Source organism: Camelus ferus, chromosome 7, assembly GCF_009834535.1.
Source record: "Camelus ferus isolate YT-003-E chromosome 7, BCGSAC_Cfer_1.0, whole genome shotgun sequence".
In the NCBI taxonomy this organism is placed as follows: Eukaryota; Metazoa; Chordata; class Mammalia; order Artiodactyla; family Camelidae; genus Camelus; species Camelus ferus.
The window spans coordinates 825262-850551 of NC_045702.1; the positions used below are offsets into that span (position 1 = coordinate 825262).

The 25290-nt window shown below is 56.2% G+C and overlaps 1 protein-coding gene across 2 annotated transcripts in view; it reads left to right on the plus strand.

Moving 5' to 3' along the window:
* Window positions 1-25290, plus strand: part of PTPRN2 (protein tyrosine phosphatase receptor type N2) — a 519894-nt gene that overhangs the window by 147644 nt on the left and 346960 nt on the right. For both annotated transcript variants that reach the window (XM_032482973.1, XM_032482974.1), the window contains 5 exons: window positions 92-194; window positions 1281-1440; window positions 9501-9861; window positions 23229-23447; window positions 24707-24747. In XM_032482973.1, coding sequence (XP_032338864.1) covers window positions 92-194; window positions 1281-1440; window positions 9501-9861; window positions 23229-23447; window positions 24707-24747 — 884 coding nt within the window. The remainder of the gene's footprint in view (window positions 1-91; window positions 195-1280; window positions 1441-9500; window positions 9862-23228; window positions 23448-24706; window positions 24748-25290) is intronic.

Below are 25290 nucleotides of genomic sequence, written 5' to 3' on the forward strand. Positions count from 1 at the left end.
TCTGTGAGGGGACGACGTGGCGGGAAAGCCGGGAACAGCAGCTCTGCTCGGCTTTGCCTCGTTAACACAGGTCCTGCCGCTCTCCCCGCAGGTTCCTCGTGGCAGGACACCACCGCCCAGCACCTGATGGCCCGGGAGCTCTCACACCTCCCCCAGACCTACCCACGACGTCCCGACGCGTCCCACCTGGCCAGGTAAGGTGGATGTGCCTTCTGTCCCCATGAAAACGGCCACAGCCAGCAGCCACCAAGCCTAGTTCCTTGTGTCATGTGGCAGAGTACCCCCATCTCCCTGGCATTGAAGTTCCACAAAGTTGGGGTGTCTGCACGGGGCCCTGCCCGTGGGTGTGCTGCAGCCACCCCCCCGGGTGCCCTTGTCACCCCAGACGTGCCCAGGGGTCCTCCCTTGTTCTTCCTGAGACCCTTGGAAAGTCTGCGTCCTCAGCTTTGGCTGAAAGCAGAGAAGTCAGAATTCTCATCTCCCAGGGAGAGTTTATTGTTCACTTTGGTACAAAAAGCAGGATTAAGCCCCGAGTGTCACCCCATTCCCTGAGCACCGCGGCCTGTGTGAGCGGAGGACTATCCCCACCACGTCCTCACCTGCCCCGTCAGAGGGTCCGGGGCCTCGTCCATGCCTGCAGGGGACACAGGCCCGGGTTGAGCGCTCTGTCCAAGGACATGGTGCAGTCAGCGGGCCGTCCCTCTCACTCACTGAGCGGGAAGAAGACCCTCCGGCTTCATGTGCAAAGTCCATTCTTCCCTCAGAGAGAGAATGTCCCACATGGCAGGCCTAGCCACAGCAGCCCTCGAACGCTAGCCTTCAGGGCCTGCCTTTCTGCCTCTGGCCTTTGAGGAGAGGAAGCACCTGGGCCACCAGGTCCCGGGGACAAACGTGTGAACCTGATGGCTGGTTACCGAGGTGCCTCTCGCTGGCCGGACTGAGGGTTTCTTGAGGGTCAGAGCTGTTCTTTGTGTTTCTTGTGCCGATACCCTGGGCTTCATCCAGGAGAATGTGTGATGTCGTCTGTTGTGTGAAACAACACAGACCCAGCGTCAAGCTGTCTTCGAATTTCCATTTTTATTTGGGTGAGTTCAGACTCTCCATGCTGGACTTTACATTACGCTGGGCGTCTCAGTGCCGCCCACTTCTCCTCTTCGTGAAGCTGGGCCTGAGTGTGGTGCGCCGCCCCAGGCCACCACGTGAGAGGCTCCCACCACGGCTGGAGTGCAGGGTGGACGCCACGGCCCTGGGCTGGCAAAAGCTTTCCCTTTGCTTTTCAGGAGCCCCAAGCAGAGCGTCCAGGACGAACGGGGCCTCAGCCGGGAGGGCAACGTGCTGGCCGAGGTCCTTCAGCGCTACCTGCCCTACCTGGAGGCCTTGGCCCAGGCTGCCGCCCCGAACACGCTCCCCGGGCTGAAGCTGGACAGGCCGCTGGCGCAGGTGACTTCGGAGCTCTCTCTCTAGTCTGGGGCATGTCTGTACCTGCCAGGCGGTTCCCTCTGGGCACATGGGGACAGTGGTTCCTAGGCCCGCAGCATCTCTGGGCCTTCCGCTGTATCCTGGTCAGTGGGCGGGGCAGGAGGCCTGGCGTCTCCACCCTTCAGGAGGGCCTGCGCGCCCGCTTGGACAGGCCGGGGCCATGGGGCCCACTTGTGCTCGTGGAGGGTGGGAAGCAGGTGGGTCCAGGGTGCCCCAGACTGTCCTGGGGCCTGCACTGCGAGTTGCTGTCCCCGGAGAGCCCTCCTTCCACACACCTGCCCTTGGGGCGGCATGTAGGCACCAGCTGTCGGGCCCGAGGGTGGAAGTTCATTTTGTACTGAGGCCAGTCTGCTTTAGAGCCACCCAAGATTTGGAGCACCTTGAAAAGGACAGTTTACAGAAACAATTAGAGATCTTGGTAACTTTTAGTGGGCAAGTGTGCGTGATTTTTTCTGGCAACTGGTTGAACGGGAGTTGCCAGGCTTTGACTTGCCTGGGGTGAGGGCGGGGGTGAGGGTTAGGGTGGCTTGTCCCCGAGGGGCCTGGGGTGGGTGGCTCCGTGGCCTTCGGAGGCACTCCTCACAGAAGCTTTGGGAAGAAAGGTACCGCTGAGATGGGAAAGACAAGTTACAGGCGTGGAAAGAGTGTTTGCCAGCAGTGCACCTGAAGAAGCACTTCTCTCCGTGGTGTGTAGAGAGCTCTCAAGACTCACTGGAAAAAACAGAGATATAAAACATGAGCAAAAGTTTGAAAGGACTTCACCAAGGGGGACAAACGGGTGGCAGAAAGCTCGTGTGAAGTGTTGGACGTGGCTGTTCACTGGGGAGGTACGAGTTAACAGCAGTGGTGAGAGGCCACTGCGTGCCTGTCAGAGCAGCTGAACGCAGAAGACTGACCGCTCCGCATGTTGGTGAGAAGGTGGGTGCACTGGACTCTCGTGCTGCTGGCGGGAGTGGAAGGGGGTTCAGCCACTTTGGAAAACACACACCTGCTCTCTATCCAGCCACCCACTCCTGCCCGAGAAGGGAAGCTTTGTCCACCAGGAACAGGAATGTTCATGGAGGCTGCAATAGCAATTTTCAGCGAGTGGAGACAACCCAAGTGCGTATCAGCGAGTGAGTGGATAAACACCTTGCATTTCACCCGTTAAACGGAACGCTGGTTAGTGATAAAAGTGAATACCGTGGGCGCACGCAGCAGCATGGATGAACTTGAGAGTAACTGTGCTCATTGAAAGACAGGAAAGAGCACATGTTCTCATCCCATTTATACAGAATTTTAGAAAATGAGAACTAGAGCGTAAGGGACGGGAGGCAGGCTGGGGGCGGGCGGGGCCTGGAGATGGAGGCTGGGGAGGCGTCCAGAGGGCAGGCAGACACGTGTGGGGTGACCGGCACACACTGTCCTGACTGCCGTTCCCCCAGGGTGCGCCTGCGCAAGAGCGTGTGAGAGCAGAGGTGCACCGTTCACTGCGTGTCAGCTGCGCCTCAGCGACGAGCGGCTAGCGCAAGCATGCGAGTTCTCAACAGGTGCTTTGCTTAAAAAGACAAACAGGTGGCCAGTAACGGCACCCGAGACGCTGACAGTCATCATTCATTCGGGAGATTAAGGAGCAAACCTCATGTCCACTAGACTGGCTAAAGTTAAAAGAACCGTAGTACCTACTCATCGTGGGGTGAAGAGTGATGGAAACACTCCAGTTCGTGGGAATACGAGCTGCTCAGCCATCACTTGGCAGTTTATTTACGGCTGAACGTCCGTCTGTCCTGTGACACAGCAGGTGCCCCCGGGCTGCTCAGGAGAAGTCCCGCAGGCGGCTGTCACTGCAGCCTTGCTCACAGGGCCCTGCCCGGAGACCACGCAGGGTCCACCAACAGGCCCGCCACCTCGTCTCTCGTCTCTGAAGCGGTGCCGCCTTCGGAGATTGAGTTTGGGAACACGGGGGTCCCTCCTGCCCTGGACTTAGCTACGCCACTGGGAGCAGCATGTGCAAAACTGCAGAGCTCAGAGGACCGCGGCCACAGTGCTTAAGCGTGCCACCTCTCTGGTGTCGTTTGATTTTGAGTTTCTGGCTTCTGCTTTCATTTGTACTGATCTTGGGTGGGAGGCCGAGCCCTGGTGGTGTGCGTCCACGGAGGAAGGGTCAAGGCGTCCCAGCCGTCGTCCTGACCCCCTTCATCCCGGGACGACGTCCCGCTGCAGAGCAGCCTGCTCTCCTGGCCGGGGCATCCAGGACTCTCACCAGCTCAGAGCTGAGCTGCGGGGCAAGCCAACCTCCCGGCCGTGGTGGGCTTGTGCGCCTGGTGGGGCGGTGGCCATGGTGTGGATGCAGGAGGGCAGGTGCTCAGCTCGTGTCTTTTCGTGGTGTGATCACAGCACCTCCCCGCCCAGGCCCCCGCGGCCCTTCCCTCTGCCTCTGCTTCTGTCCTGGGCTCACGTGAGCTGGACCTTAGTCGCTTCCGCCCCAGGGTGGATGCTACAGCCTTGGGGAGGTGGCCGGCTCTCTGCAGCACCCCTGATGGGGGAGGTGGTGGCGGTCTGAGCATGTGGCTAGCACCTGCCAAGCTTCGCGGGGGCTCTGTGCTCGCTGGTTCCTCTCCACTGTCGAATTCTGTGTGCGCAGAAGACGTTCTCTTTTTTCTCTTTAGTTTTGATTTGACTCCTCATGTCGCCATGTGCAACGCTGCCTGGGTGGTCTCCACGGGCGTTCACCCGTCCCTGCGCTTCACTGAGGGGCGCTGGCCTTCTGCGGTCACACGTTCTGGAGAAAGAGACGTCCCTTGAGACCATTGCTCGGCACCTCCGCTGATGAGGGAAACAGCAGCTGTCCACTTTCAACGCTTAATTGTTGGTAGTGCTGAAACCAGAGCCCTGAAATTCTCCTCCAACTTTTTCATGTTTATTTTTTAAGTCCAAAACAAGGTCCCCGAGTTGGCTCCTTAAACCTAGCTGAGCATGGTTCTGCATTTTCCGTCGGGCAGACTGCAGGGCGGGCCTGCTTCTCTGTGGCCAAAGCCAGCTCTGCCCGAACTCACAGGAGATCTTGTCTCTTGTCCCGAAACTGAGGATGCTTGTGTCTACACCAGAGGGTTGCTGAGGAGGTCAAAGGGAACGAAAAGCACTCAAAGCCAAAGAAGGGCCTAGCGCTGGTCCTCAGAGCACACGACCCGCGCTGTGCCTGCTGTCCTGACGGCCTCAGTGGGGTGCTCTGGTTGGCTGGCCTGCAGCTCAGGCCTCGTGCGCATCCAAGGGGGAGGGAAAAGCTGATTGCACCTCTGCTTCCGTCCAGTCCCTTTGCTCTCTGCTTGCGGGTGTGAGGCTGCGGGTGCAGCTGCTGGACAGGACAGAACAGAATGCCAACCAGAAGGCGCACGTCCTGAGGCAGAGACGCTGGAGGGAGAGGCGGGGTGGGACGGGATTGAGGATGGCACCTGCTCCGTGCTTCGCTGGGGTTTCTGTAGAGTAATTCCAGCTGCATAACGTTTGTTGATGTCCGTGATTTAACAGCCACACTCCGTGTTACTCTTAACCTTGTGCAGAATCATTGATCCTGAGGTCTAGATCCTAACACCTCTCCAACCTCAGAGTGTGTGAACTCTGCAGAAGCTGTGTGGGGCTTATTTTTCTAACTGAAAGCTCTGTATCTCAGCAACCAGAGCACAGCTACCCTGGTCAGAGACAGACCCGCCTGAGGCTCCTCTGACTGCAGGAGTGTCCTGTCTTGCGACAGTGCTGTCAGTAAGAATGACACCTCCAATCTCCTTCCCCTGCACGTGGCGGGCAGCTTAGAGCCTGAACACTGTTGAGCTCTGACAACTTTTCCACTGTGTTGGGAGAGACAGACAGACAGACAGACAGAGACAGAGAGAGAACAACTGGCCAGGATCTCCCTCTGCGGCCGGAGCACAGAGAAGCAGAGCAAAGTAACCCCCCACTTACATTAATGAGCTGGAGGTGGGAGTTCCTGAGACCCCAGCCCCCAAGTCCAGCTGCGTCCGGTGGTGCCTCAGGGCCATCTCGTTAGGGAGCCTGTGGCAGCCCCACTGCTGTGGACTTCGTCACGCCAGCAGCAAGCGTGTCTTGATCAGTGTGCTTGTCAGCGCTGCCTTCGGGCTGTGAGACAAACTGGAGGAAATGTTTGTCATCTGGTCCACAGATGGCCCAATTTGGGTTTCCTAATTTGTTTTGGATCCTTGGCACCAGAGACTGTCTGATGAGCATGAGTGACCAATGTGTAGACGTGGGTCTCATCCCCTCAGCGTTTGCTGGCATGTGGGACTCGGAGGGCCCGCAGGCCTTCCTGGCAGTCTGAATTCATAATTGTGCAATCTGGGACTGGGGTGGGTAGGTTTCCGTGACAGGAAGGCACCGACCTGCAGCCCGAGGACCTAGGTGCTGGCGCAGCTGGGAGGTAAGGAAGGCACTTCCATGGCTGCCTCACTGATGGGCAGGCAGGTCTAGGAAGCTGGCTCCAGGAAGCTGCCCTGATTTCCCCAGCTGACTGGTCACTTCCTTCCAGGCTCTATCAGCAAACCTCCTTAATACACTTTCAATTATAGTTACTGATGTCTGTGACTTAACTCCCACTTTAGTCTGCAAATTGTCTGAAGATAGGTCCGTGTTTGATATGTTCCTCCTCCACAGAATGTAGCCCAGAGCTCAGCACAGCAGTAGGTGTGATGGTGGTAATGAAGTTGGTGATGTTGATGGTGGTGACACTGGTGGTGGTGGTGGTGATGGTGCTGATGGTGGTGATGCTGCTTGAAGGCAGTGATGCTGATGCTGCCTATGGTTTATCAGATGCCTCCTCGGAGCTGTGAGCTGAACTAGGCACGTTCCCCTATACTCTCCCTAATACTCACAACTGCTTCAAGAAAAAAAGAACTTTTCCCCAGTTTTGCAGGTGGTAAAAGTGAAGTTCAAAGAGGTCGCAAAGTTACAAATGCCCCACTGAGCTGTGCTGGCCAGACGGGGCCAGTCTCCCCCTGTGTCTGGTCAGCCAACGCCTGTGGGGTGTGTTGTGAGTGGGTTTCACCCCCTCTCCCGTGGGAGCACCATGAGTTAAGGGATGAGCCTGGATGGACGTCATTTCAGTGCAAAGGGCAGCGAGACTGGCAGCCGTTCTCCACCGCTCCACACACAGAGGGGATCGCACTGCGGACACCCACACTCGGCGTCTCTGACGCGCAGCTTGAAGCATGAATGTGCCTGGAGGAGCCAGGCCATGTGCTGGAAATCGGCCAGTCCTTTTAGGTTGCAGATTTGGGCAACTGTACAGTCTCAAAAATTATTCAGCATTATTGTAGGAAATTTGAATCATAGGTTTGTTCAATTGAGGCTTAAAACATCTTTAGAATAGGGGGTTTGAAAGTGAGCTGGAGCTTTTTAGACTCAGAGCTGACAGTGTGACAAAGGGTGCACTTGGATGGCCCCCGTCAGGGGCTGACCCTCAGGTTTCCTGCTGCTTCAAAGAAGGTACAGGTATAAGAAGGCACCGCAGGGACAGCACCAGGAGCCACTGTGTTCCAGGTGCCAGGGCCATCTTCCCCACTTTACAGACGACTCAGAGGTTAACTGACTCGCCAAAGCGAAGGTCACTAGCCTTGTGAGCAGCGGAGGTGGAGTCAGACCCTGGCAGCCTGGCCCAGACCCCAGCTCCCTCCACGCACTCTCTCCTCCAGGATGTGAAGCGACCATGAGGTTGCCTTCCTCACTCAGCCTCCCCGGAGACCAGGGTGCCCTCACCGGGAGGACACCGCCGTGCCCGAGTCGCTCTCAGAGGACCTGGTGTGACTGGTGGAAGCCCGTGCTTTCAATCTTTCCACAGCCTGCCTGCTGAAATATTCCTTCTCCCTCTTCACCCTAATTTGGTTCAGAGCATGAAAGACCCATACAGCATGTCTGTCGCTGTCCACTGCACGGATCGCGCCCCGCAGTGCTCTGCTGCACCGTGCTCGGCCTGCTGGGTCCTGCAGCCGAGCACCCACTCGACTGTCTTTCAAGGCCCTCGAGTGGGAGCTCTGGGTTCGGCGGCCTTCGCAGCGAGAGAGGAGCAGGGCTCGTGGCACAGCAACGAGGCAGCCCCGGACCCCAGCGCTGCGGCCTGACCGGCTGTTCAGAGACAGCTCTCTGAATAGAGTTCAGGCTGGACTTCAGACCGACACTCCCTCCCCGTTTGTGCGGGGGGCTGGCGGGCTGTTTGTTGTGGAGCGTGTCCCTTTCTCTCTCTTTCTCTCTCTCTCTCTCGTGAGGCTTGCTTTTTCTCTTCTAAAGGAAAAGCAGTTGATTTCAGCCAGTACTTGGACAAAATTCAGCAATTCAGATGACAACTAAAATCACATCATTTTAGAAATAAAAACCACCTTAGGGATCATGTCCAATCTCCTTTGACAGAAGAAAACTGAGTCTCAAGAGGTCGAGTGATTTGCCCGAGTTCATGTGTGAGAGGGAAACTGGAACCCAGTCACCCCGCTTTCCGGCTCGCTCACTCCACCGGGATGCGTCCTGGGAAGCTGAGGCCATGCAGTTTAAAAAGGAGGCAGACTTGGGAGCCTGAACCACCGTCTTGAATTCAGTGATGGCCACACATCTTAACCCAAGTGTGTAGCCAGTGACTCGGTGTTGATCGTGGCACCGTGGGAGTTGCGTGGAGAGAGTGTGAACTGGCAAGACTTAAAGATTCACGGCCCGCAGACCCTGTGGGCCCGTCGCACCACGAAGGGGCTCTGAGTCAGGTCCAAAGGGGGATATCACTGTGTCTGTCCATGAAGTTTTGACGGTGCTGCAGTCAGAGGGAGGACCCAGACTGCTCACGTCTTCACGGCTGTCCCGGGCTGGGGAGCTGGGCCTTGTTTGGGGCAGTGGGCAGAACAAAGTGTGATGGGGATGCGTCCTCCTGGGACTGTGTACTAAGTGGGTGTGGAGGGAAAGTGTGTGGGGCTCAGAGGCCTGGGGTCCACGTCAGGTGTCAAACCAGAGACGCTGGCAGCATCACCAGCTGGAACATCGCTGTAAAAGGAGTAGGGTATAAAGGAATTTAAATGATCAGCAAAGGATGGAGCTAGGATGAGCAGCCGGAGCTCCTGCTGAAGGAGCTGCTCACCCAGGGGCGCTGCTCTGTGTGACCACAGCGTGCTGCAGGCGGGGCTGGGGGACACACGAAGGGTGGGTGCTCCACCTCCTTTGCCATCGGGGAAGTGCAAACCGAACCTCAGAGATACCGCCCAGCCACAGGACAGCTGCGTAAGGAAGACGCCAGCACCGAGTGTGGGTGAGGACACCCAGGGCCTGGAGCCTCACACGCTGCCCCTGTGGCTGTAAGGAGGGTATGTGGTGCAGCCCTGCAGGGACACAGTGGGCAGTCCTGGGCCAGTTACGAGTCCACACTCCCAAGCCGATGCCCAGGGAAGCAGACACAACATGCAGAACCTTGGACACAAATGTTCACAGCAGCATCCCTCACAGTGGCCCCAAAGTGGAAACAACCCAGTGGATGAATAAAGAAACAAAATGCGCTGTGTCCTCAAAACAGAATATTCTTCAGTCATTAAAGGGATGTGGTACCAACACGCTGCAGCCGTGGAAACATCGCATCCTACGAAGGAAGCCAGGCATAAAGGGCCACGTGTTGCACTTCCATCTAATGAGATGTCCAAGGGGGCAAAGTTGTGGAAGCGGGCAGTGGACTAGCCTGGGCTGGGGGAGGGGAAGCGCACAAGGTTTCTCTTGGGGAGAGGATGTCTTCCGGTATCTGACTGTGGTGACGCTTGCGTGACTGTGTGGATATACTGAAAATTAACTCTGAACTGAGTGAGTTCGTGGCCAGTGGACTGTATTCAGTGAAGCTGTTAGAAAGCAGTGCGGCAGGGAATTGGACTGGGAACTGGGCCAGTCAGGGCCTGGAAAGGGCTGTGCCTGCTTGGGTATGGGTTTCAGGTGCCTGCGCTGTTGGGTGACCAAGGCTGCCTGGACGTGTGGCTGGTGATGCACACTCACCTGCTGTCCATCTCCTGGCCCTGCAGGGCGAGGACCCCCTTGCCGAGAGCGCGCTGACCTTCGTGGCGCAGACGTCCGCCCTGACCTTTGCTCCTGAGCCCCGAGCGGATTTCCCCGGGGGACGCCCGCTGCCCACGCTCCGCCGGCTCCAGCCCGATGAGCTCACCCCCAAGGCAGTGGGCGGTGTGGACCGGCAGAATCTGGTCACCGCGCTGAGTGCCTACGCTGCTCGGAAGCCTCCCTTGCCCCCCCGGGAGGGCGACCCCGCGCCGCACAACCTCCTGAGCGCACCGTGGAGAGAGCCCAGGGTCCTTTCGGCACTGGCTGCCCCCCAGAGATGGCCTTCGCCTGCAGGAGATCCCAGGAACGCCCCGGGCATGGACGATGGTAAGTCATGCTCTGGTGATTTTATTGCCGGCTGGGTTCTGTTTCTCCCGCACCCGCCCAGGCCAGCCCTTCGGGGGTCTTCTCACGCAGTCCCGCCCCCTCGGGGGCCTGCGGAGGGGCGCGTGGGTGGGGAGGGAGCTCTCCGCTGGTCCTGCTACCCCGCGGGGAGGGCTCAGGCGGTGGACTGGGGGTTTGGGTCTCCTGAGGCGGGCCCTCGGTGTTCAGTCCTCGCCTCATTCAAGCCCTTCCCTACAGTCTCGCTGTTTCATGACTTTATTGATAAAGACGATGGGGTGCGACTTCTGGCTGCACTGCCCCCACCACACCCCCCATAGTGGTTAGTCCGAGATGCCCGCGTCCTGTCTCCCCTTCCCCCGCTCGTGGTCAGGCTGCCCAGCTCACTGCTTGGTGGTCATTTGTGGTGACCCCACAAGAACCCCCCTTGCAGCGATGCGGCTCCCAGGGCAGGCTGTGCTCGGCCCCCAAGCCAAGGGGCCGCCCTTCCATGTGAGTCCACCCCGCCGCGGTCCTCCCACTGAGGGGTGCTTGCTGCTCCCACTCCTCCAGAAGACTCGGCGGCTCCCTTCTGCCTTCTAACTGAGACCACGACATGGAAAGTGAGATTCTGTTAAAATGTGCCTTCTTCGAAGATATGCAAATAACAACATCAAACAGAGGACAGATGAAAAAAAAACGGAGACTGACGATGTGTCAGCCTTGTGAACGAAGGCCTCGTGGCAGCGGCTCTGTGCCTCTCTCCCAGGCTGGGTGGCTCTCTGATCTCCCTCCCTCTTTGTCCAAATGGCCGTAATGGCGGGTTTTAAACGGAAGGGGTGCAGAGTTTCATGGAGGGAGGGAGGGGTGGGTGGACACGGGTGGTGCCTTCCTCTGGTTCCTGTCCTGAGAAGCAGACTGTGCACGGACGAAGCGCGGTTTGCCCACGAGCGCAGCCTAGCCAGGCTGGAGTCGCTGCCTCGAGTCGCCCCTTCCCCTCCCTCTGGGGCTGCTTCTGCTTTCTGCTTCTGCTCTGAGAGAGTCCTCTCGCTGGCCCCACTGCCTCCTGCGCTCCCCTGGGCACTGACCTCTATCGGTGGCGGGCACCTCGCCCAGCCCAGCACCAGCTCACAGCTCTGCCGTGGGTGCACTGTTGAAGGTCGCTCTTCTGAGTGGCCTTGCTGGGACGCCGGCCCTCTCCATGGTGCTGACGCCACTTCCATCTTCTGTGTTTGTGCTCCACACCCCCAATGTTGTACAATGTCTGTTCTGCCTAAACACCCCTTCTGTCTCCTTCCCCATCTCCCACAACTTAAAAAGCCCATTTGTCCACTACCTCCGTGCTAGTTACGGGAAATAGGAAGAGAGAAATACCCCTGCCCCACCGCAGGCTGAAACCTGCCAGAGCCGGCATCCTCAGATGGACTGCGGCGAGCTCCCAAGTCTGCTCCCACTGCTTCTCCCGCTCAGAAGGCTCTTCCTCCCTTTCCAGGTTCCTCCTCAGCCTCCTTTATGTTCGCCGAGCTGCACATCTTCATGAACGTCCTCTGAACACGCCTTCTGCACTCTCTGGGGGTTCTTCTCAGTGGCTAGTTTGGTTGGCGTTTTCCTGTGTTGAGTCGTGGTGTCGGTCATCTTTCTAGTACGTTGTCTTCCCAGCTGTGCTGAGTGCTTTAAAGAGTCGTGCAGAATTTCGGTCACAAAACAAGGGGAGAGACTTGCAGGATGAACGGCCACAAGGCATTGCTGGGCCTCAGCAGCGGCAGCTCCCGGCGTCTCTGGCCACTTGTGCGCCCACCATCTCCCCACACTCCCTGTTGGAGTCCATCTGTCCATATTTCTGGGCTGTGTTGCCAAAAGACAAACCCAACCACGACAGCTTTGTCCCATAATAAAACTAGTAGTGATGTCTTAACATCACTGAATATCTAGTAAGCGTTCAAACTTCTCAGCTGCCGTACATTCCCCTATAGTCGGTTCTGTGGTGGCAGGATCCAAAGAAGGGCCAGTGAGTCGGGGAATGTACCTGTTAAGCCGCTTTTAAAATACAGAAGTTTTCTCCTCCCTCTTTTTTCTTTCCTTGCAGCATTTAAACAATTACATAAGTTTCAGAATCCGACATCTGTGTACGCTGGTGTGACCACCCCTGGGCTCCTTGCTGCCCATCCCATGCTGTTGACCCCTCCACCCGTTTCGCCCCTCGCCCCAGCCCCTCTGGTAATCAGCAGTCTGTTCTCTGTATCTGTGAGTTTTTGTTTCATTTTGTTTATCTGATGTTAGAGTCCATGTCTGAGTGAAATCACACGGTGTCTGTCTTTCTCTGGCTTGTCTTACTAGCGTAATACCCTCTGGGTGCATCTGTGTTGCGGTAAATGGCAGACTTTCATTCTTTCCATGGCTGAGTAACAGTTCGTTGTATGCAAATATACATACCCCACAGCTTCTTTATCCCTTCATCTGTTGATGGGCACTTGGGTTACTTCCATTTACTGGCTGCTGTAAATAATGCTTCAGTGAACACTGGGGTATGTGTGTCTTCTTGTATTAATGTTTGTGGTTTCTTTGGATAAACACCCAGGAGTGGAATTGCTGGACCACATGGTGGTTATATTCTTAACTTTCTCAGGAATCTCTATCCTGTTTTCCATGGTGGCTGCACCGACTTACAAGGGTTCCTTGTTCTCCAAATCCTCACCGACACGTGTTATTTCTTGTCTTTTCAGTAACAGCTGTTATAACAGGAGTGCAGTGATGTCTCACTGTGGCTTTGATCTGCGTTTGTCTGATGATTGATGATGTTGAATATCTTTCCATGTGCCTGTTGGCCAGCTGTAGCGTCTTGGAAAAATGTCTGTTCATATCCTCTGCCCATTTTTAATCAATGTGTTTGGTTTTTCGCTAGTGAGTCATATGAGTTCTCTTTAATATTTTGGATATTAACCCCTCGTTGTTATGTGATTTGCAGGTGTCTTCTCCCACTCAGCAAGCTGCCTTTCTGCTTTGATGATGGAGCTTTTTAGTTTGACGTTGTCCCACTTGTTTGTTTTCGCTTTTGTTTCCCTTGCCTTTGGCGTCAGATCCAGAAAACCATCACTGAGGTTCATGTTGATGAAGTTACTGCCTGTGTTTTCTTCTAGGAATTTCATGGTTTCAGATCTTACACTCCAGTCTTTAATCCATTCTAAGTTATTTTTTGTGTATCGTGTAAGGTTGTAGTCTAGTTTCTTTTATGTGTAAATGTCCAGTTTTCCCAAGACCGTTTATTGAAGAATCTGTCTTTTCTCCATTGTATTGTCTTCCCTCCTTTGTCGTAGATTAATTGACCATCAGTGTGGGTTTATTTCTGGGCTTTCTATCCTGTTCCATTAATCTGTGTGTCTGTGTATCTGTGTGTGTGTGTGTGTGTTTGTGTGTGTGTGTGCACGCATGCCCGTGCACCAGTACCACGGTGTTTGGATTGCTGCAGCTTTGCAGTATAACCTGAAGTCAGGGAGTGTGGTGCCTCCAGTGTTTTCTTCCTCAAGCTTGTTTTGGCTGTTTGGGTCTTTTGTGATTCTATACAAATTCTAGAAGTATCTGTTCTAGTTCTGTGAAATTCGCCATGGGAATTTTGCGAGGGACTGCACTGAATCTGTGAATTGCCTTGGGCAGGAGGGTCGTTCTGACAATACTGAGTCTTGTAACCCACGGACAAGGAATGATCACCTTGCTGGTCGAGAATTCTTCATCAGAGGTCTCCTTCTCTCAGCACTTTGCTCTCCCTTCCGGCTGCAACGTTTCTGCTGAAAAATCTGCTGGCGGTCTTATGGGGGCTCCCTTGCGTGTCATACGTTGTTTTTCTCTTGCTGCTTTTAAGATCCTCTCCGTATCCTTAAATTGCACCTCATGATGTGTCTTGGTGTGCTTCTCTTTGGGTTCATCCTACTTGAAATTCTCTGGGCTTCCTGGACCTGGATGTCTGTTTCCACCCCCAGATTAGGGAAGTTTTCAGCCACTATTTCTTCAAGTAATTTTTCTGGCCCTTTCTCTCTCTCTCCTCCTTCTGGGACCCCTGTAATGAGAATGTTATAATGCGTGATGTTGTTTGAAGGGTCTTTTAAGGTGTCTTCACTTTTTAATGTTCTTTTTATTCATTTTGCTGCTCGACTGGGTGAGTTCCCCGGCTTTGTTTTCGAGCTCACTGATTCATTCTTCCTCCTCGTCCAGTCGACTACTGAACCCCTCTAGGGTATTTTCCTGTTCAGCTATAACTTCTTTTTGGTACTTTCTTATAATTTCTGTCTCTTTTTTGAAGTTTTCACTGTATTCATACATCCTTCTCCCAAGTTCAGTGAGCATCTTCTCAAACATTATTTCAAACTCTCTGTCAGGTGGGTTGCTTATTTCTGTTTCATTTTAGTTCTTTTTTCTGAGGTTTTTGTCTTGTTCTTTGGTTGGAATGTATTCCTTTATCCCCTCCCTTTGCCTGATTCTCTGTGTCTGTTCCTATGTTAGGTGTATCAGCTGCCTCTCCTGGTCTTGAGGGAGATGTCCTGTGGGGCTCAGAGGCGCAGTCCCACCTGGGCACCAGGCGCTCCAGGTGTCCCTGTGTGGGCTGCATGCTTCCTCCTGTTGTGAGCCTCTTGTTGCCACAGGGCCATGGTTGTGGCAGGGCCATGGTTGTGGGGCAGCCAGGGCTGCAGTGGGGTGGTGGTGGGCAGGGTTGTCCCTGGTGGGCTGTGAGTGGGCTGCGGTGTGGGTGGCAGGCTGTTGGGGGACCATGCCCTCCTGTGCTCCCTGGTTAGGTGACGATTCCCACAATGTTGCCCTCCAGTGTCTCTGTCCCTGGGGAGTTTCCCAAGTGGCTCCTGTTTCTTCTGCAGGCACCTGAAGATTCATAAGTGGGTCCCCTTCATCTGTGGTCCAGGAACCTTTCAGTCTGATGTTTTGTGTTGGTCTTGGGGCGAGTCTGTACGTGGGCTGTGTAAGGGCGCGTTTCCCGTTCTCTGTGATTCTGTGATTTTCCCGGACAGATTTCCCGTTGGTTTTCAGAGCCGGGTGTTTTGGGCGCTCATCTCTCCTGAGCAGGATCTAGGGGTTGGGATGTCCACGTGGAGCTTGAGTCCCTCACTCCTCATGCAAAGGGTTCATCCCTTTTGGCTCCTTCCCAATTTGTGGGTCGCCGAGTCTGGGGTGTGGGCTCCCGGCGAGACGGCTCCCACGCCCCCTGCTGGTCCTGCTGCTGTCCTTCCCCTCGTGGTGGAGGCTGTTCCCCAGGGTCCAGGTCCCTTCCTGAAGGGGCCAGTGCGCGTGCAGTTGTGCCTCTGTTGTGTCCATGGGAGGAAAAGAGTTCAGAATCTTTCTAGGCTGCCATCCTGAACTTTTTAAAACACTTGTCTCATAGACTTTGTCACGCTCTGTGTTTTTCTGATTGCAACCCAGAGAGAGCGCGTACCTCATTCCTCTGTTTGTGCTCCCTGCGAGGAGGAGCTCAGAGACTGGACCACTGTGTTCAGCGTTTGTCAAGATGGCTTCAGAGGTGGCATCGTGCCCTTCTGTGAGGGGGCACTGCCTGTGTGTCTCCTTTGGTGTCTGGCAGCCATGGGCCACGCAGCCTCTCTGGCAGATTTCAGCTTGAAACGTGCACAATCCCAACAAGACACGCCCCCGCCCCCCGGGGCCAGTGCTTTCCGGGGACATGCATCTCGCCGTCTGAGTTACGCGTGCGTGTATACTTGGTAAATGTTGATCTTCCTTTTAGGCTGTGAGCTGAAGGGAGACAGCAAGCCGTGCCTCCTTCTTCGTGTTAGCACCCAGGGCTCAGCAGGTGCCTGGCCAGGAACTGCTGAGTGAATTAAAGTGTCATTTGCTCTTCACGTCAACCATAAAAGATGGTGTTATCGCCAACCTCCTTTTCCTTATGAGGCAACTGCACCCTGAGATGGCAAATGATGGTACCTAAGCCAAAGTCAGATCGCTTAAGACAAAGCTGGTTAGAGGTCTTGAGGACCAAGTGTCTAATGCAGATTTAACAGTTTGCTTTGTTTCTCAGGTAATTGGTCCTAGACGCTGACCTGTTAAATGGCAATTTGTAAAGGATTATTTGTTGTTCTTTTTACCATTTGTAAAAGTGATAAATCCAAAACTGAAACAGTAGGTGTGGAGAAAGAAGAAAGCAAGTCACCTCTGATCTCATCACCAGCGGACCAGTCCCGGCAGCATCCAGGTGCCCTTTGTGCTCTGTGTGCGACCGTGAGGGGTCACACTGAGCAGGCTATCGGGGGCGGCCATATGCAGCTGTTCCCCATCTCCCCATCCCCCCATCCCCTGAGTGGATTCCCCGGGGTTGGTGCCACCTCTGATGCTGGATTAAAATTCAGGCAGATCCTATGAACTCTAGTCACTCTTTGGTAATAAAAGGTGCCACGTCCACTCTTTATATTTAAATTTTTAAAAATTGTGGTAAAATCCACGTTGGTTTGGATCTGGGCCAAAATTGAGTGCCTAACTGCGGAACTGTGGTGTTGACCAGAACACCAGGCGTCTGCCAGCTGACCTTTGCTCCTTAGAGGGGCTTCGACAGCTCTCACCCTTCAGGGCATGTTTCTTGAATGGGGTCCAAATACTTGGCTGGTTCAGTCCATTTGGTTAGTGTAGATGGGGTTCAGGTACTGCCCGGGTGGCCGCTCTAGGGAAGTTTTCTATCTGAGCCTGGCGTTTGCTACCCAGCGTGTGTCTAGGTTGCTTCCCTTGTCAAAAGTCAGCTCACATCCTGAGTGTGGCCTCATGTTACTGTGAATCTAAATGAAACTTCCTTCAGGAAGCAGTTCGACTGCCAGCCCCACCACCAACTGAATCTTGGGATTAATGCCAAAGCTGGTTTGATCTTTGCTCTTTGACTCACTATTGCATGTAATAGAGAGTTAGACTGGGTGTCTGCAGAGTTCTGCATATAAACAGCATGGCCTGTGTGGGTGACGAGCCCTTCATCCCAGGTGCAGGTTGGGGCTTTTCATTCAGCCTGTGAGTGATACATGCCACTTGGCTGTGATACTGTAGGCCCTGAGGTTGGAAAGAGAACAGTTCACTTTGTTTATGTTGTTTTCAGTGAAAATAGACAGGAAGCTGGTGTATCATTGATTTTTCCCATATCTTCTGGATGGAGGCACAGATGAGGTCAGAATCAAATAATAACCTCCCACAAAATTTATCTCAATCCTTTGCAAATACAAGACAACTGGATTCCAGCAATTAAATGGACTGCATACTCTCTAAACAAAAGGGATCAAGTAGATTCCTCTTGATGGTGATGGTGGTGACAATAGTGATGGTGGTGATGATGATGATGTTGGTGATGATGTTGGTGATGTTGGTGTTGATGACGATGGTGGTGTTGATGGTGGTGGTGATGGTGATGATGGTGATGATGATGGGGATGGTGGTGATGATGATGTTGGTGATGTTGGTGTTGATGACGATGGTGGTGTTGATGGTGGTGGTTATGATGGTGGGGATGATGGTGGTTATGATGGTGGGGATGATGGTGGTGTTGGTGATGATGGTGGTGGTGATGGTGGTGATGGTGATGATGATGGTGTTGGTGGTGGTGGTGGTGATGGTGATGATGGTGATGATGCTGGTGGTGATGATGGTGGTGATGATGGTGGTGGTGAGGGTGATGTGATGGTGATGGTGGTGGCCTGGTCTTGGCAGTGATGGTGATTGTGGTGATACTGATGAGGGTGGTGACGATGATGTGTTTGGATGTGGCTAAACCATACTCTCATGCATACATGGTGTAAATAAAAGCACTTAGGAGCAAAAGCCCTAGTGCGTGAGGCATGTCCTCTTTGTCAAAGGAGTTCTGCAGGGAGGTTAACTGCACACCACTGCTTGTCCTCTGAAGCTGATAGCGTTTGTCTAGGGACCCTATTAGGACATATAATTTCCGTAGGTCAGGCCGGCAGCAGTTGTGCATGGGAGCTGATCGCCTACTCCAGGCCTTGCGTATTTGATGTCCTGACATTTCGTGTAATTGCGCTGCTAGAGCCCACTTGGCACATTGAAAGCTACTTAAAATGTCACTATAAGCGGGCCAGACCTCAGAATTACACGGTGCGGTTGATGGAACAAAAGAACGTTCCACTTTGATGCATGTGGTACTTGATTGCGCTCTGTGCCATGGTCCCTCTCCAATCCTCTGGGGCTGGCTGGACTCTGAAAAGGACTTCCTCATCTGTTCACCTGCGGATGACCGACAGTGAGCGCCTCTGAGATAACGCAGCCTGGCTGATGCGGTTACGCGGGGCCTGGCGTCTGACACGCGCTACTTGTTCTCACTCGCGGGCCAGCCGCTCGCAGCCATTGTGTGCCTGAGGACGTTTTTTGAAGTTATTTTCGCTAATGGGAATCTGAAAAGATTCTTTTTTGGATGAGAGGAGGCAATTTTAGGGCTTACATTTTGTTAGTCCATTTTGAAGGTGGGTGTTTCTTACTATGGTCAAAGAGGCTCACGGAGAGTCTCCCCAGTTCTCTGGTCTTTATCTTAAAGAACATGATTCTCTCATGCTGCAGTCTGTTTCTGCGCTTCCCTCCACGTAGAGAGACTGGAGCTAAGGGAAGCTGAAGGGAAAGAGATGTGTAGTGACCTCCGGGAGACCCTTTACATTGTGAAACGCCAGGACAGAGTATCGCAAGAGGGGCACAGCTTCTCCTTAGTGACACTGCCTGTTAGTGTGGTGGACAGTCTACGCATTTGACTTCATTTTCTCAATAACCCTCTCAAAGTGGGAATTACTGACTCCATCTAAACAGACAGAACCTGAGGCTGCAGGGCTGGAGAGGCGCCTGAAACCACGCTCTCAGTGAGCCTGGGTCGGGCTGGTTCCAGAACACACCTCCGGGGACGTGGTTACCTTGCCTTGTGCAGAGGGTCATGCCCCTCTGTGGCTGTGGGTCTGACATGCCCTGACCTGACCGGCATCCTTCCTGTCCTTGATCGCAAGACAGAACAGCACCTGGGGGATGCTTCGAAGGGCTGCCGAGAGCTCCCACTCCAGTCCCCGGCTCTGCTGACGTCAGGGACTCACACTCGCACGCTTCCTGCAGCTTGGCTTCTGGTCATCCCCCACCTAGCTCCTTTCTCTCTCCTGCTCCTCACACTGGGCCCATCAGCAGGTCCCAGCGCACCCCCGCCAGTGCAGCTCCGCCGGCTCACACACCGTCACCCCTCCCTGGGTCATTGCTTGACCCTCCTTGGCCTCCCTGCTGGGACCTTGTCTCAAGCCTGCAGTCCTTTTAAACTCGCTGCTCAAAACCCAGTGAGGGCTTCTCATCCCACTGAGTTAAAACCCAGGTCCTTTTCATGGTCTGAGACCATGTTACACGACCCCTCCCTGGGCCACCTTCCTGTCCTCTCCGTCCCCCTGCACCAGGGCCTTTGTGCTTGCTGTTTCCTGCAGCATTTCACTGGGCTCGGGACTCACCTCCTTCGGGTCTCTGGTGAAACCTCCCTTCTCTGTGCGCTTTTCTCCAGCAAGCCTGTGTCACGCACCCTCCTCCCTCCCAGCCCCCCTACCCGATGTTCTGTGTATTTGTGTTGAATTGTTTACTTTCTGTCTCTTCTACTAATGAGTGTCCCGTGAAACATGGCTTTGTTAACTGCATCATTCCTGCACTTTGACAGGTGGCTGTGCATAGAAGACGTGCAGTAAACGCTTGTGGAAGGAGGGGAGGAGGGGGGGAGGGGCAGTGGCTCAGACCTGGGCGAGTCACTCGACCACAGGGAGGGAGCGGGCGCGGGGGACGGTGATGCAGGCTGGCCACCTACATGGATGCCGAATGAGGGAGCCCCAGGTGCTGCCCTTGCCACCCCAGATGCTCAGCCTGGCTCATTCTGGCTGCAGCCCAGGGCCCGAACAGTCACCCAATGGGTCGGGTTCTCCCGTGCACACCTCCTTGGTCTGAAATTGGAGGGAGGCTGCAGACAAAGTTGAGATCTTAGGAGGAAAGATTCTGCCATGAGTCCCTCCCAGAGACAGTGGGGCTGGGCGCCGCGTGCAGACCTCCTTGAGGGTGGCCGCAGCTCCGCGCTGTGACACAGCTCCGATCAGGACTGTGTTCGGGCTGCTGGGAGGGGGGAGGCTCACGGTGCTCGTGGGTTTCTGGGTGGGCAGGGACACATGGTCACCGGGGACGTTCCTCTTCCCGGAGATGCTGTTTCAGACCAGAGCTCAGCTCTGTCGGTTTGCGGGAGAGTGAGCAGCACCATGTTGTGCAGTGGCCTCCGCCTGCCTGTCTCCCTGTGCCTAACGTGACTGTAGACAGTGGTGACAGCACCACCGTGGGAAACACAGGCTCCACATGAGAAGTAGCACAGGAAACTGCGGCAGACGCTCGGAACGCGTCCTCCGAGGGAGGGGGCCGAGCTGCGTTTGGGACGTGAGGTGAGGTGCTCACGGGTGTTTCCTGCGCCTTCCCTTCTTTCCTGCTTACCTTTCTTCCTGGCAAAGTGGTCGCTTCTCCGAAGCAGATACCTGCAACCCACATGCACACACACACTCACGCTTACACATGCAAGCACGCACTCCCACTCACAATTTTTCATAAACCTGTGAGGCTGAAAAAAACCCCATTTCTAGAAGTGCATGTTGATCAGCTCGAGGACGTGATTCATTTCACGGCAAATCCTGACGACTAGGGACCTTGACCCTCTCTGTTCTGAGGCCACCAATTTTTCCTCCCTCGCCAGCCCTTGCAGTGTCACGACCACTTTTCAGGCCAGAGACGCAGGTGGCAGAGGATCACTGAACAAACACGCCCTCCAGACTCCAGACATGGCACTAACTCCTGGGAGCCGCTGTGGTCTTGCCGTGTGGCCGGCGGGGTTTGTGTCCACGGGAGGGTGGCTGGTGAGGTGGCTGGTGGGGTGGACAGTGAGCCGCGCTGCCTGGGGGCTCTGGGCGGCAGGCCCCTCTGCCCCACCACCCCCAGGCTGGGTGTGGGGATCCCTTTACCTATGGAGCTGATTGCCAGCGACCTTGCATGCTGGGGGCAGGTCCATGGTGCAGACGTGATTGTGAGGACACGGGGACCTGCCCCAGAGGTGGCCCCTGCCTGGGCCCTGGGAGGGGGAGCTGCTGAGGCTGCTGTCAGCTGGTCCGTGTTCCATGGAGAACACTTCTTCCTCTGCGAGTTGTCGTTTTGACCCGCCCCTCGGGTGTATCCACACACAGTGCCCTGGCGCCCACGGCGGGGTCCCACGGGGTCTGCTGGGCGTCCAGGGCGCGGCCTCGCCTTCGCACCCAGAGGACAGGGTCACAGGACCGCACTGTCCGACTTGCAGCCGTCGTCCGATCCAGGTGTCACTCCGCCGCCCCGCCGGCCCTCCTGCGAGACCTCGTGTTGGGTCCGTGGGCTCGGCTGGAGGCGCTCGAGAGAGGTGGACGGGCGCTACAGGGCTGCCCTGTGGGGCAGGACTTCTCCGTGGAGCAGGAGCCTGCAGGACTTGGCGCGCTGCCGGCCGCCTGTCCTGATGCCCCCACCCCTGGCCCCTGGAGGCGAGGGGTCCTCCGTGGTGGGAGGCGGCCCGCGGGGCGGAGGAGCGGAGACCGCAGCCAGGCGGCTGTCTGGGGGCGGCAGCTGTTCAGGGGGAAGGGAAGTGCCCTGGGCGGCCGTGCGGACGTGGGACGGTCTCTGAGGGCGACAAGGGCAGTGCTGTCAGAATAGTGGTGGCGGGGGCTGTGCACCTTCCACTCACAGCGCGTCTTCCGTCTGCCCTCCCAGACCGCGCGTCTTCCGTCTGCCCTCCCAGACCGCGCGCCTTTTGTTGGCCCAGGAAGAGCAGAGACCCCCGCACGTCTGTGGGCCGGGGGGTCTGGGTCAGGTGTGCTTTTCTGCGTTTTTACGGTGTTTCTATTTACGAGGAGGCGAGAATTTTTCCAGGCTCACTGCTGAAAGGTATTTTCAAGGCAGACGTTTGGTCCCTGAACGTTGGGGAGGACGTCTGTGTGGGACCCTGTGGTTCTGGGGATGCAGGGGGCAGTGCCCTCCTGGGGACCAGGTCGGGGTGAGGACCCCGGGGGAGCAGCCTCGGGAAGGCATCGGTCTAAGCTTCCTTCCACCGGAAGCTGCTCCGAGGGGCAGATTCTGTTACTGTTCAGTGTGGCAGGTCCCACAGGCCAGTGGAGGTTTATCACCGAAAAGGTCGTTTCCCAAGAGGTGGGGTGCCAGGGCCTCGTGGGGAAGTACCAGGCTGGTGGCGGGGCGGGGCGCCCTGGGCAGGGGCCCTCTGTGCTGCTGCAGAAAGGAGCGGGGGGGGGGGGGGGGCGGCGGGGGGGCAGGCTCAGGACTGGCCGGTGTGAATATGGTCAGCACCGGGGCTGGGGGGGCCGGCCCAGTAGTGGGGACCTGGCCCCGGGGGGACCGGGGCAGGGGCCAGTGGCTGGAGGAGGGTAGAGCTGTGGGTGGGTTGGCGTTCGGAAGCAGTGTTTCTGTTTGGACACGTGGGCTGCCCGGGGAGGGTCAGTCTCTCCAGGACCCGCGAGGACCAGAGGTCAGGGCGTCCGTGGTGAATACGGAGCCAAGGCCGGCGGGTGTGACCACCCTGCAGCCATCCCCACTTCTCCCCAGCCCGTGGGGCTTCCCATAGCATTTCCTGCAGTGCACCCACTGCTGAGGGACCATCTTAACTCTTTAAAACAATATGAAGAATGTTCCTTCCACTCTTGTGCTTGACGAGCGTTTCCGCCAGGTTGGCTGGACTCCAGATTCAGCACCTCCCCTGCTAGCACCTCCGGGTTCCTTCGCGCGTCCGTCGTCAAATGTGCAGTTACATCCCGTGTCCCCGTGTCGTCCTTCAGGACGCGCAGTGTGTCCCGGGGTCACCACCTGAGCCGTCTGACCTTCTCTGCCAGGGGTTTTCTGGGAGCTCGACCGTGAGAGGCGGTGGTGGGTCTTTGTTTAATTCCTCTTGGGGTTTACCGTCCACCTTGACTCTCCGAGCTAGTGCTCTTCCCCGATTTGGGGAGATTTGTGGAGGTTTCTTCCTCCTTTTGTGCCTTGGCCTCCCGGACCCGAGCGCTCCTGCGCCACCTACGTCGTCCGCAGGCGACCGAGGCCTGTGCAGCCCTTCGCCCTGTTCTGCAGACCACGCCTGCTTCTTTCATCTGCCTGCAGATTCACCCCCTTGTTCCATCATCCCATCTGCGCCCACGTCCACCCAGCGAGCTTTACGCTCCTCTGCCTGCTCGTTTAGGGCTCCCGCGCGGCTCGGCCCGACCCCACCCCCGCTGCGGGGCCGTGTCCGCCCGCCGGCTCCTCGCGTCCCCGTCCCCTTGTTCTGACGCCGCTGCTTTTCTCTCACTTTGCTCGTGCTGTTTTGCATGACCTTCCAGAAGCCCGTGTGCAGACGCTCGTGCGGGGCCTGCCGCAGCATCTGGGCGGCATGGAGGGTCTGGGCGCCCTGGACGTGGACGCAATGGCCCGTGCCATCGCCAGTGCGCTGCCAAGTGGGGGCGCAGACGGGGAGCAGGGAGGCGCCCGGCCAGGAGACGGAGGACCCAGGGGGCAGGCGGACCGCTCGGAGGTGGCTCCCCACGGCGGGGACCAGACAGGTGAGCACCAGCCCTGGCACTGGCACGCGTGTGGACGAGGGGTGTGCGAGGCCGTGGCTCACCCAGCGGTGATGCACTTTCTGCTGGGGAGGTGGGGTTTGTGGTAATGGTTTTTATTTGTCTGAACTCCTCCTCTGAAAGCTTCCCTAACAGGCTGAGCCTTCCAGAGCAATTATGTTGAAAGGTAAGTTGCTCTCTAGCAGGCATGTGGTTCCTCCATGCTGAGGTTCGGATTAGAAGACACAGGAGTGTTGGAAAGGGTGTCTGTTTGGCTAGTGTGAGTGGAGACCAGGAGTCAGATGTTGGAGTAATAAAGTGAAACGGGTTCATTCAGACGCCTGCTTGAGGCCCACATCCACTTGGGCTGCTCTGGGGAGAGCAGAGGCCCTCACCCCCAACATGCATGTGCACACATGCACACACATGTGCGTGACACACACTCGCATGCATGCACACACAGATAGTCATACAATACGTGCACACACACACAGTCACACACACATGCACGGCAGCAGGGACTCTGGGTGGGGCAGGCTCTGTCTTCCCTGCCCAATGGCTTCTCAGAGTCGCTGGAGCTATGTCAGAGCATCTCACGGTGCGCCTTGCACACAGCAGGTGCACAGACAGGTGTGCTGCAGCCCAGGGGAAGGGTGCACATCTCTCCTCTGAGGGCTGGGACAGGGCTTGCTGGCAAGCTGAGTACATGGCTCAACTGATGTAGGAAAAGACCCTGGGACGCCGCCCAGATGACGTTCCAAGGGGCAGCGATGGGCAGAAGGTGAGGCCTGGATGGAGGCTGCGAGGGCCTGGAGGTGCTGGTGTCCCTGCTGCCAGCACAGGGACTCAGTGAGTCACACTCCGACTCCCGCACGTGCCTTTAGAGAAGCGAGCACCCCAGAGAAATGGTGACTCCAAAGACACCTGGCTGGGAAGCTTGGCTCAGACGCCTCGCCGCTGCTCCTGGCTGCTCGCCGCCCCCGGCTGGGGCTCCTTGCTGCCGGGAGCCCACGTGAAGGGCAGCTCGCCTGTCCCTGGGGCCGGTCCCGTGACTGACGGCTGGCTCATGTCTGGCCCAGCGGTGACCTGCATCTCTCACGGCTCGGCAGGGTGCGGAGGAGGTGGGGGTGGTGGAAGGAATTATGCCAGCAGCATCGGGCTTGACCGCCGTAAAGAGGGGCTCTCGTGAGGGCCCCTTGACGGCTGGGGCCCCGGGGCCGAGGTTCCTGATGTGGATTCTGATGAGCACGTGTCCCCCACAGGTGACGCGGAGTCCAAGGACGGTGGCAGCGTGCACAAGGAGGTGAGATGGGCGTCTGCGCCTTCGTTCGGGTCACGTGGAGCCGGGGCCAGTGGACGTCTTCTTGTTCGTGGTTTGGGAACATACAGGAAATACAGACATTTCTTCTAGACATACAGGGAAAATCCCAAAATTGAGAAAAAATACAGACTACACGTAGAATCATGTTCCTTTAGATACATACTACTGTGTTTTCCGATTACATACTAAAACTTACCCATTGTTGGAATATGAACCACACGGTTAACACAAAGAACAAACTCGGTGTTCCTCCGAGTTCCCCACCTGGGGACATGAAGTGACATCGCACAATGGCGCCATACGCCCATGCTGTGAGGTCGAGGTCTCCCTGTGGGTGCTGGTCTCTAGGGTTCACTTACAGACCTTCTCAGGCTGCAGGTCATTTGACCTGCACTGTCCACAGTGGTGGCCACCAGCCACGTGTGTCTGCAGAGCTTAAATTCATTAAATTAGGTAAATGAGAGTTCAGAGTCTCCGCGGCGCAGCCACACGTCCCATGTTCCTTAGTGCTGTGGTCTGGATGGG